This window comes from Vulpes vulpes, chromosome 10, assembly GCF_048418805.1.
Source record: "Vulpes vulpes isolate BD-2025 chromosome 10, VulVul3, whole genome shotgun sequence".
Taxonomy (NCBI): Eukaryota; Metazoa; Chordata; class Mammalia; order Carnivora; family Canidae; genus Vulpes; species Vulpes vulpes.
Window position 1 is genome coordinate 31,006,022 of NC_132789.1, and position 12,616 is coordinate 31,018,637.

General features: G+C 49.0%; 1 protein-coding gene across 2 annotated transcripts in view; it reads left to right on the forward strand.

Annotated features, from left to right (window-relative positions):
- TANGO2 (transport and golgi organization 2 homolog) overlaps window positions 1-12,616 on the forward strand; it is a 37,783-nt gene that overhangs the window by 12,773 nt on the left and 12,394 nt on the right. For both annotated transcript variants that reach the window (XM_072723511.1, XM_025982666.2), the window contains exon 3: window positions 7,474-7,562. In XM_072723511.1, the coding sequence (XP_072579612.1) occupies window positions 7,474-7,562 (89 nt within the window). The remainder of the gene's footprint in view (window positions 1-7,473; window positions 7,563-12,616) is intronic.

Sequence of the window (12,616 nt, forward strand, 5' to 3'; positions counted from 1 at the left end):
TGGGCTGAGTCTGGGGGAGCCACACATGTTGCAGGAGTGTCCCAAGGAAGCACCCTGCAGCCAGGATAAGAAGCCTCTCCCCCTGCGGTGTCTCTCCAGTGCTCTCTACTGACCAAACTTAATACAGTACTAGCCCCAAAGTTCAGCTCCTTTACCAGGAGGAGGCAAAAAAGGGCAGATTTGGGACTGAGCCATAATACATAATAGTTGAATTCCTGACAAGGTCTGCCCCTTTGGCTCGTGAGGTTTCATGTGCACCCTTCTACACTCTTGTGAACTCTCACACACCAACAAAATGACTGGTTCCACCTGATGAGTGAAGAATTCCTCACACGGGGACATGCAGACGGTCACTGCGTCTGTTGCTGGCTGTGTTTACTAGCAGATTCAGCCACAGTCTCCCTGGATATGCTGTTTCCCGAGGCTACTTCCGGTCTCCTGCCAGTAGGAAAAACATGGGAAAAAGGAGGGAGGAGGTCTTTCTTGCTTTCGCGCAGGACCTGTGTCCTTGCCAAGATGTCTTCCCATAATGACTCCTTGTGGGTTGTGATTCGTGATGGCCTTAGTGTTTCTTTCCAGTGTATTCCAAAGCCCTAAGCCAAAAATGAAATATGCTGCCTCTGGTGACTGACCCAATATACTCGTTTACCTTATTGGGTGGGAGGGCCGGAGGGGCTTCCAGGGGCTGCTCCTGTTCTAGCTGTGGAGCTCTCTGGCCCATGAGAACGGGTGGTTGCAGGCCCTTAGTGTCTGTGCTCCTGTGTATGTGTGATATGAGAAGAGTGTGGGAGGAACAAAGAGGGGTCACCTCGGCAGGAACACTGCAGCTGGGCCTTTCAGAGATCTGAGATGAGCTCCCGGTACCTGGAGTGGATTGAGGAGCAGGCCAGGCTCCAGGGCCAGCAGTGTGGAGGGGAGGAGGCCCTGGCTACACAGTGCTGCCAGGGGCCATCTGGGCCTGCAGGACCTGCCCTGGCGTCCCCTCACTTGGTCTCCCTCCTGCTTTAGCCAACCCCTGGCCTGGCCTCCAATGCACCAGCTTCTGCCCCCCACCTCGGCATCCACTGCTGTGTCTTCGTCCCCCCTCCCCCCATAACTAGCAGGAATAGGAGTGCCATCCTCACCATTTACAAGTGTCCAGTTCAGTGGCATCAAGTACATTCACATCGTTGTGCAACCATCCCCACCATCCATATCCAGAGCTCTTCATTGTCCCCGACTGACACCTGTCTCCACCAAACACTAAGTTCCTGTTCCCCTCCCCCCAGCCCCTGGCCACCACCAGTCTGCTCTCTGTCTCTATGACCTTGACTACTCTGAGGACCTCATATAAGTGGAATCGTAGTATTTTTGTGTGACTGACTTATTTCACTTAGCAACGTGTCCTCAAGATCGTGGTGTGGCATGTGTCAGCATCTCGTTCCTTCTTAAGGCTGAGTAACATCCCATTGTAGGCACAATGACCACATTTTTATCTGTTCATCTCTAGATGGACACTTGGACTATTTCCACTTCTTGGCTCCTGTGAGTCATGCTGCCGTGAAGATTAGTGTACAAGTGTCTGAGTCCTGCTTTCCATGCTCTAGGATGTATACTGAAAAGGGGAATTGCTGGATCATATGGCAATTCTATGTTTGTTTTTGGAGGAATGATTCCATTGAGTGTCTTTTGGTGGCCGTGCCATAGACTTCCCGAGCCATGTCACCCCATGTTTCCTTGTGGTGACAGAGAATGTCTTCACAGTGTCATCATTGTGCACTGTCCAGACCAAGTTCTCTCCCACCAAGCTGGACAAGCCAGGTGTCCCGAGCCACCATCCACCTGGACTCTGCTGCCCACAAAGCTGGTCTATGTGGCTAGGACACATCAGAGACCTCGTGCTCCATGGGCTGTCTTGAGCACCCTCAATATCATTTGACTCTTGGGGTAACGGGAAACACCTGTTTTTGTTTGTGGGTTAAACTCATCCCTATAGAATTGTTGCTCTGGGGTCAGATGGTTGCAAAGGGGACTTTATAACTGGAATGGTGGCTGTCATTGCCATATGAAGTTGTCCTTTAAACAACATGGATTTGAACTATGTAGGTCTACTTATATGCAGAGTTTTTAAAGTATGGGACTGTAACTGTATTTTCTCTTCCTTATGATTTTTTTTTTTAAGATTTTAAATTTTTCCTAAGTAACCTCTACATCCAACGTGGGGCTCAAACTTACAACCTAATCAAGAGTCATGTATTCCACCGAACTAAGCCAGCCAGGTGCCCCTCCTTATGATTTTCTTATTAATGTTTTATTTTTCCCTAGTTTGCTTTTTGGTAAAAATATGATATGTAGTATAATATATAAAATACATGTGAATTTGCTGTTTACGTTATTGGTAAGCTTTGTGGTGAACAGTAGGTCAATAGTAGTTAAGTTTTGGTGGAGTCAAAAGTTATATGTGGATTTTTGGGGCTCCTGGGTGGCTCAGTCGGGTAAGTGTCTGCCTTCAGCTCAGGTCACGATCCTGGGGTCCTGGGATTGAGCCCCACTTCGGGCTCCCTGCTCAGTGGGGAGCCTGCTTCTCCCTCTCCCTCTGCTGCTCCCTCTGTGTGTGCATGTGCGTGATCTCTCTCTCTCTCTCTCTGTTTCTCAAATAAATAGATAAAACCTTAAAAAAAAGTTATACATGGACTTTTGACTGTGCGGGGAGGGGGTTGCTACCCCTTACCCCTGTGTTCAAGGGTCAACTATACATGTAAATAATAACTTAAACATTTCCTCTCTGCCCTACAGAAAAAACTGGGACATCCTTACTTTTGATGCTGTGGGCAGTGTCACCCACGGCTCTGCCATTGCCAGATGCTGATCTCATGGGAATGTGATTTCTGGTTTCCCAGGACTCAGTTCCTGAAAGATGAGCCTGTCCTTGTTATACCCTGCCTGGGACTGGCCCGGCGATGGTGGCACTTGGTCTGTGCCTGCTACTTTGCTGGCCTGTTGGTGAAAGGCGTGGCTCCTGAAGCATCTCTCCTTCTCTTGAGCCTCATGCAAGCATCTTATCATCTGCTTCCCCACTAGAGAAAGCAGAGCATGCATCCTGTGGTCTGTGCTGCCAGATTTAGCAGTCACAGTGTGTTGCTGAGTGGCACTTACTGGGTGTAGGCAGGGAGGGGAGCCTGCTCGGCAACTGCCCAGGGAGTGAATGTGAGCGTGGCCACTTCTGTGGAGCATCTCTAGGCCTGACACTGGGCTGGGCCCTGGTGTCATGGATCCCATGGTCTACACCTCCCATCCACCACATCACTGTCACCCTGCCCCTCGATGTTGGGGATACCCATACCTCCAGATGTGCCAGCCATCTCCATGTCACATCCCATGCTGGCTGCCTGTAGGCACTGGCTGGGCATGAACCCCCAAATGCCTTTGGGCCTCCTCATCTGTCTTAGTGTTGAGCTGGTCCTGGTAAGATGGGCTCCTTGGGTGTTCCTCTCTCCTGGGGTCACCTTTGGCATGGTGCATTATGGCCCCTGCCCAGATGTGGGATTCCCCTGGGTGGTCCCAGCTGCTGTTTCCCATGCCCGTTGTTACCTGGCATTCGGAATTTTTGGTAACAGTTACCCAGTGTGAGTATTGTCTGGGTGCCTGTTGGTTCTGCTCATTTTGAATTTTAGTACCGATCTCTGCAGCACTGCAGCAAGGAGCATAGCAGATAAGAAATTACTTTAGCAGCCTGTGATATGCTGGCTTAGAGCTTTTCCGTGCTGGACTGCAGCTTTGCCTCGGGGTCCCAATGACCTTGCCCTGTGGAGGCAGCGGCGTTCCTGTGGGATTCAAGTAATTTCCCTGATTATAAAGGGCTACGTGCTCTGGAAAAAAGTCATCCCCTACAAGATGTACAAAGTAAAATGTGAGCTCCCATAACCCCTGTGGTAGGCCTATAGTTCCCAAGGTTCCTACCCCCATTGTACACACCTGTGTTATTCATTCCCCTGGTCATGTGTGGGACTGTGGAGCTAAATAGAAAGGGATTTTGCCAATGTGAAAAAGTCCTTAATTAGTTGACTTGGAGTTAATCAGATGGGAGTTGTCCTCGGTGGGTCTGACCTAATCAGGTGAACCCTTAGGTGGGACCAGGCCCCTCCTGAAGAGGTAAGCTGCTATGCTTGAAGGGGGCCCATGGCCAGGAACTGGGGTTGGTCTCCAGGAGTTGGGAGTGACTTCAGCCTAGGATGGGCATTCTGCAGCAACCTCAGGAACGTGAGGAAGACGCCAAGTCTCGGAGACCCTGCTAGTCGGCACATCAAGTATTATCTCAGGAGCCGCTGAGCAGAGCACCCAGCACAGCAGGCCTGTGCTCCTGACCACAGACTGAGATGAGGAGTAGGTGTTGCTTTAAGCCGCTGTATATGCTATGTTTGTGGCAATTTGTGAGGCCCCATAGAAAATCAGTACACTTCCCATTGGGTAATACTGTCATGGCTGTCATATAACCACTGTGGCCAGGCCATTTATCAAAATGTCTCTTTAGACTCATGAGCCAATTACCCTTGTTGGCTCCAGTCTGGAGGGGCTGCTGAGTGAGTTGTCATATCCTTCTGGTGGTTTCCATGGAACTCATCACTGCTGGTGACATCACTGGGGCATGGGTCTGTGCACCTGCTACCTGGCACTAAGCTCTCCCCAGATGGTGTAGAGACCCTCCCCCCTTGCAGGTGGTGCACAGGCCAACCCCAAATGATGCACTGACTCACCCCCTAGATGGTGTGCAGACTCAACTTCCCAGGTGGTGTGCAGACTCAGCCATCCCTGATGGTGCGCAGACTCATCCCTCCCAGTTGGTGCTTAGACTCATCCCCACAGGTAGTATGCAGACTCACTCCAGGTGGTGCTCAGGCTCATCCCCCAGAGGGTGCTTAGACTCACCCTCCCATGTGGTGCTTAAACTCATACCCCCAAGTGGTGCACAGACTCTTCCCACCCAGCTGGTGCTCAGACTCATCCCCCAGGTAATGCGCAGACCCATCCATACCTCCAGACTGCACACACCCACCCCCAGATGATGCACAGACTCACCCATGGTTGAGGTGAGGAATGCCCACCCATGGATGATGTATAATTAGTTAGTGGTTTCAGTTATTAGAACAAAACAAAGCCATGGGTGACTTGCTGTCCTCATATCCCCTGACTGGTAGGCATGTGCCCTGCTCCTGGGCGCTGTGGCACAGATGGACTTTTACTGGTGTTGTAATGCTCAGAGGTGGTGAGTGAGGGAATACTTTCTCTTACTTGGAGCCTTGATGTGGGTACTTATCATGCCCACATGTTTCCCAATTAGGTATTTAATGAAATCCCCAGCAAACCACTAGCAATTCAGCTAAATAGTGATTCTTGTTGCAAAAATAACCTGGCAGTTAATATTCCTGGTTACTAACTGCTCCTTATTTTAAAAATAGTAGGAGTTGAAAATCTTGGGAGAGAAAGGTTTTGCTCAGTCAGCTTTTTTCTTCCTCCCTAATTTTTCCTTTTCTGGAGACTTACATAAGAATCAGAACCAGAAGCCAGTAGCACTAGGCTCAGTTTGGGTCTTGCCTCCGCATCCCCAGCCCCCTCTCAGCACAAGTGGCAGGACGAGTGAGTTGGGGAGCAGTGCTGGGTGTCTCCTGACCTCCTCCCACAGGGGTTGTGGGGCACCTGGCCCACACAAGCAGCCTATGGGAGCAGTGCCAGCCGGGTTGGCTCCAGATCGAGTCGCAGAAGGAAGGGATAAAGCAGTTGTGTCTGAAAATGGGGTCAGAGTCCCGCTGGCTTCTCCCTCAGGCTGCCTATCTCAGCCTGGGGCTGTGGTCTGGCAGTTAGAGCTGCAGAGGATTGTCCTGCGAATGGCTGGGGTTCACATCAGGGACAGTGACTTCCCTGCATGCCTGTCCCCAAGACCTGGAGCAGCCTGGAGAGCTGCCACAGGCTGAACAGGTGTCCCGAAGGTGGTGAGACTCCTAGGGCAGATCCAGAGGGTGTGACTAGACACCCACAGTCGTTGGTTACATTGGTGCCTGTGGCTGGGGCTGCATGGGGAGGTGCAGAGTTGGGGGTGGGTGGTGTCACACGCTGTGTGCACCAGGGTGAAAGCACTTCTGTGGTGCTGGTACCAGTTTCACTTTTAATTTTATGAACTTTTTTTTTTTTTATGAACTTTTTTGTTAACCCACATTTTACCGTACAACAACAACAAAAAATATTTATTTATTGAGAGAGAGAGAGTGTGTGCGCCTAAGCAGAGGAGAGGCTCAGAGGGAGAGGGGGACTCCTCGCTGAGCAGAGAGCCCAAGTGGGGCTCAGTCCCAGGACCCTGAGATCTTGACCTGAGCCAAAGGCAGATGCTTCACCGACCTAGCCACCCAGGTGCCCCTACATGTACATAAAAGCCTAAGAGTCAAGAGAAAAGTTATTTTTGAAGACTTTAGGATGTGACCACCGACTAGACTAACTTGGTTTCAGATCCAGTGTGAGCACCGGTGGCTAAGCCACAGCGCCTGGCCCTACGGCCTCTATACACCTGCCGCTGGTGCTCGGAGGGTTCTTTGCTTGCACTTCTTAGACCCAGACGTCTCATGGACGTGGCAGTCCCACTCAGTCACTGTGTCCTCACTGAAAATGGCAAAGCTGACTAGAAACTTTGTTTTCCTATGTTAAAACTAGAGCAGGGATGCCTGGGTGGCTCAGTGGTTGAGTGCCTGCCTTTGGCTCATGGTGTGATCCTGGAGACCCGGGATCGAGTCCCACATAGGGCTTCCTGCATGGAGCCTGCTTCTCCCTCTGTGTTTCTGCCTCTCTCTGTGTGTCTCATGAATAAATAAATAAAATCTTTTAATAATAAAAAAAAAAACTAGAGCTCTTTTGAAAATGTTGACATCTTTTTTATTTGCTAGCAAAACCTTGTTGGTTTCATGATGCAAACAAAACTAGAGAGCCACAGAAATTCTTACCCACTTCCCCAAACACCCCAAAATGCAGGACGGCAGCCTCCAGCAATCCTGTGCTCTGCTACTGCTCCACGTGGCCCCAGGGCCTTTCTGGTGGGCATGCTCACTAGGGGTAACTTCAGGGGAAGGGACAGACAGGTACAAGGGGCACTTCTCTGCACTGGGGCACCTGGGGACATGCCTGATGCCAGCTGCTCAAGGCTGTCACCTGCACAGGTCCTGTTGCCCTTTCTGCGTGACGAGTTGGGTGTGTAGGGTGGGATGGGCTACGCGTCTTTGCCCAGCATCTGCCTCTTTATTTGGCAGAGTCCGGGGGCAGAGTCTTGGCTGAAGGCTCCTTGAGAAACCTGCTTGTCTGGAGCCATCACTGACCTTTGTCTCCTGAGGGTTCCTGTCCTCTCTAGGACTCTCCTGTGTTGCTGTGGAGGCAAATTTTCTTTGTTAATAGCAGAAAAAAAATAGGGCTTTTCTGTTTTTCCCCCGAGACCTTTAATCATGCTTTGTCTTTCAGGCTCATCCTGGCAGCCAACAGGGATGAATTTTACCACAGACCATCCAAGTTAGCTGACTTCTGGGGGAACAACAATGAGGTCCTCAGTGGTGAGTCTTCCCACATAGGACCGGGGTTGTGGCCATGACACGGCAGGACGCAGGAGCCCCCGAGTGCTCTTACCTGTTACTGGTACTGCTTCCCATTGTAAGTGCAGGATGAATAAGTGGACGCTGACTGGACTCGTGGGGGAAGCTCCCAGGTTTGGGTCTGAGGCCAGCATTGGGGTGACCAGCCCTGAAGTCCAGCACCATTCACGTGGTGTGTTGTAGATTCCCGGGGAAATAGCTGGAAGGATCAGTTGGTTTTATTTGGATCCACCTTTCTGCTGTGGGCATACGGTTGGGTTTGTATGAGGTGCAGGTTCACACTCGATCACTCTAAAGCATCATAGCTTGTGTGTGCATACTTACACCTGGACACATTTCTGTTTACACGCCGGCACCTGTCAGGGGTGGGCTGAATTTGGGGAGCACAGGCTTGGTTGGAGCACGTTCAGATGGGAACTGCATGAGGAGTTCTCACAGAGGCAGGAACGGAGGTGACAGCTATGTCCCGTGCCAGCTTGGCTGGCGGCCTCTCTGAACCTGTTGGACAAAGAGCAGTTTCTGCCCAAAGGGCAGGGAGGGATCTACTGGAGGGCATGTGGACTGGTGTTGGCCAGGCTGGGTTCCCTCTGACTGTGAGCCAGGTGTCAGGGAAGCACAAGGGAGCCAGGCAGAGCTGATAGGGATGCTCAGATGCCCAGCAGGCTGAGTGGGCGGCCTCAGGGGTCTGGAGACACTAGGTATGCCCTGCTTTGCCTGCAGTATCTAGAAGCTTGACTGTGGAACTTCCACGGAAGGCCTCCTTTATAGACTGGATGGGTGGTGGAATGAGGAAATCACTGTCCAGGCTGGATTGTCCTGGTGCCATGTGGGGGGAGGACAGGAGTAGGGAGACTGAGGCAGGGCAGTGTCACAGGCAGGAGATCTGGCAGGTGGTGGGGAAAGCTGTTGTGAGGCTGTGCACTCAGCAAGAAGAGGCTGGGTCTCTGGGCTACGTCTTGGTCTCCTCAGAAGCTGCACAGGAGACTTTGGACATGTCTAGACGTGTGAACAAAAATATGGGGCAGGGCTAATGAGGATACCTCTATTGTGTAAGCTCCAGGCATCTCTGTACAGTAACCCCAGGGCCCATGCATGTGGGATCCTTGGCTGGGCCAGTGAGGGACAGGCTCTCGGGACTACGTGGAGGGCTGAGGGGAGCCTGTGGGCCTAGCTAGGACCATGCCAACTAGGATGGAAGGGTAGGATGGAAGGGGTTCTGGGGATGGGGCAGGCTGTATGTGTCACCTCTGCAGGGCATGAATGTGGGAGGCTGTAATGGCAGTGAGGGAAGACTGGTCAGGGTGGGTGGGGTGAGGAGTTGAGGGTCTGATGGCCCTTCTTGAGGATTTTTGTGGATGAAGACACAGATAAAGGGTTAGCCTGCTTGGGCTCCTTGGCTATCCTGGCCACCCGGGCTCCATCCTGCTTGGTACTCAGGCTTGTACCCTGCCCTTTGATTGGGACCAATTCCTGCTGAGGGGGTCCAGCCACTTGGAATCCTTCACCCTTTGTGGTGATTGGGACTTGGCCTCTGGCATGCAAGGGCTCCGGCCTAGTGGGAGGTCGCCCTGCTGCAGGGTAGCGCTGGGTGGGCCCAGGAGGCCATTGTACCAGTTTAGGGCTGGAACCACTGAGAGCCACATCCTCCTACCATCTGACATCACCAAATTGTATGCAAAATCGTAGGCCAGGGATTCTCCAAATGTGATCTGAGAGTTAGTAGCATCAGCATTTCTTGGGAACTTGTTAGAAGTTTGGGAAAATTGGGCTATTATTTTTTCAAATATTTTTTCGGTCTCTTGCTCTCTCAATCTCTTTCCCTCTCTCTACTTCCTCACACATATATTAGTTTTTTTTTTATATTAGTTTTCTTGAGGTTGTCCCACACTTTCATGATGCTCAATTCATTTTTTAAAAGATTTCGTTTATGAGTTTTTTAAAGAAAGAGAGGAGTGTGCGTGTGAGTGGGGGTGGGGGCAGAGGGAGAGAGTGAGAATCTCAAGTGGATACCCTGCTGAGCACAGAGCCTGACTCAGGGCTTGATCTCATGACCCTGAGATCGTCGTGGCTTGAGCCAAAATCAAGAGTCAGACACTTAGCTGATGAGCCACCCAGACGCCCCTGATGATACTCCATTCATTTTTAAAAACCCTGTTTTTCCTCTGTTTCATTTTAGATGATTTCTATTACAATATCTTCACATTAGCTAATCTTTTTTCTGCAGTGTCTAATCTGCTTTTTCCTCCATCCTATATGTTTTTTATCTCCGACATTGTAGGTTTTAACCTCTAGAAGTTCAATTTTTTATCTTCTTTGTATGTTCTTAACTGCTTTAGCATAGAGAGTATAGTTGTAATAACTGTTTGAATATCCTTGTCTGCAAAGTCTGACGTCTGCTTCAGTTCCAGTTTAGTTTTAATAGATTGAGCTTTTAGTAAGCAGGACCATGTTTTTCTGCTTCTTTGCATGCTTGGTAATTTTTTTTTTTAAACTTTTATTTATTTATGATAGTCACAGAGAGAGAGAGAGAGGCAGAGACATAGGCAGAGGAAGAAGCAGGCTCCATGCACCGGGAGCCCGATGTGGGACTCGATCCCGGGTCTCCAGGATCGCGCCCTGGGCCAAAGGCAGGCGCCAAACCGCTGCGCCACCTAGGGATCCCTATGCTTGGTAATTTTTGATTGGATGCTAAACATTTGTGGATTTTATCTTGTTGGGGATTGAGTATTTTTGTATATCTATAAATATTTCTGAGCTTTGCCCTGGGATAACAGCCAAGTTACTCAGAAACAGTTTGATCCTTTCAGTTCTTGCTTTTAAGATTGGTTAAGTGGCTATGAAGCTATGCTCAGTCTAAGGCCAGTGATTCCCTGCTACTCAAGCAAGATCCTTTTGTCTTCACTTGCCTGTGCTCCCTGGGTCTTGAGGTTTTATAGGCCGACTTCTGGGAACAGGTGCTATTCCTAGCCATGTTGTGAGCACTGTCTCCTCTAGTCTTTCTGGCTGGTTCTTTCCTGGCCTTGGGTGGTTTTCTCACACATATGCTGATCAACTGTCTGGTATTCTGTGCAGCTCTCTCCTCTCTGGTCCCCTGTCTCAGGAGCTCTGGTCGCCTCAATCTCCCCAGGCTCCCAGCCCTTCCCCTTGGCCAGGCAGTCCAGTGGACTCTGCCTGGACCTCCTCTCTGTGCAGTGTCCTGGAGGCTTTCCAGTCATGGGGTTCACCTTGTTTGTTTTTTTTTTTTTAAAGATTTATTTATTTATTTATTCAGGCAGAGGGAGAAGCAGGCTCGACGTAGGACTCCATCCTGGGTCTCCAGGATCACACTCTGGGTTGCAGGCGGCACTAAACCGCTGTGCCACCGGGGCTGCCCACCTTGTTTCTTATCTCAGAGATCACTGTCCTTTGTCTTTTGATGTGCAGTGTCTTGGAACCCATTGTTTCATGTATTTTATTTTTTGTGGTTTTATGTAAGAGAGTAAATCTGGTCCCTATTGATGGCCAGATGTGGAATTCTTGTTTACTTTTCAATGGTTAATTTGTAGTTTTTACGCATTCTGGATAGGAGTCCCTTGTTGGATAAATGTATTGCCTACTCATTTTCTTAATACCTTTTGGTAAGCAGAATATTTTCTTTTAGTGAAGTGCAGTTTACTCTTTCTATGGTTTATTCTGTTTGTGTTTTTGCCTACCCTAAGGCCATAAAGATATTTTCCTCTTTCTGCTTCTAGAAGCCTTTTGATTTGGAGTTTTGTCTTTGGGCCTCTGATTTATCTTACATTTTTGTACATGGTGTGAGGTAGGGGTTGAGATTCATGTCTTCCCCCCTCCACCCACACACGTCTCCAGTTCTAGTCTTATTTATTAAGTGGATACTCGTTTGCCTATTGCATTCCTATGGCAACTTGGTTGAAAATCAGTTGAACACATATGTGTGGGTCTATTTTAGACTCTCTTGTGTCCCATTGATCTGTTCGGCTGTCTTGATGCCAACATCACACTGTCTCGATGACTGCAGCTTTTTTAGCAAGTTTTGAAATCAGGCAGTGTTAAGTCCTCCAGTTTTGTTCTATTTCAGAACTTCTTTGGCCATCCTGGCTCTTTCATGTGTGCATATAAATTTTAGTGTCAGCTTGTTAATTTCTATAAAACAGAAAGCTTGCTGGGATTTGGATTTGGATTGTGTTGACTCTTTTGGCCATTTGGAGAGAACTGTCATCTTAACAATATTGACTCTTCAGTTGAAGAACAGGGCATGTCTCTCTCTCTTAATTACATCTGCTTGACTTCTTTCAGAGCTGGTCTGTGGTTTTCAGTCTTTAGGTATTATACATTTTTCCTTAAATATTTTCCTACTTTTTGTTTTGTTTGGTTTGGTTTAGTGGTATTATAAATGGTATGTGTAAGTCTTCATTTTTCTGATTTTTGCCTTTATTTACTCACCAGTTCTAGTTGATTTTTAAAAATTAATTAATTTTTTTAGTAATATGTATATCCGACATAGAGCTCAAACTCAGGACCCTGAGATCAAGAGTTGCATGTTCTTCTGACTGGGCCAGCCAAGCACCCCCAGCAGATTTTTTTTTTTTTTGATAGATTCCTTTTAGATTTTCTTCACAGGTAGTCCTGTCATCTGCAAATAGAGACAGTTTATTTCTTCCTTTCTGACCTTTACATTTTTTATTTTACTGTTGTAACTTAGTATTATAAAAATGATATTTTAATGACTTACCTGCTTTTACCCCAGTATTCAGCTAAAATGACCCTCTAATCTAGGAAGACACTTTCCTATGGCTTTAAGGGCCTCACTGATCTGGTGATAGGGCACTAACCATGGCCTGGGCCTATGGAGTGGGATTGAGGCAAGTGGGTGGGCCTGGATGTGCTCTGGGCTCCTAGTGAAGCACCCACCCTGAGGGCCTGTGTGTCTTGTTAGGGGAGGGCAGCCAGTAGCCCTACACCTAATCCAGGATGTAGGATTGGGGGCTGGTGCTGTTGTGAGGATGGAGCTGGCA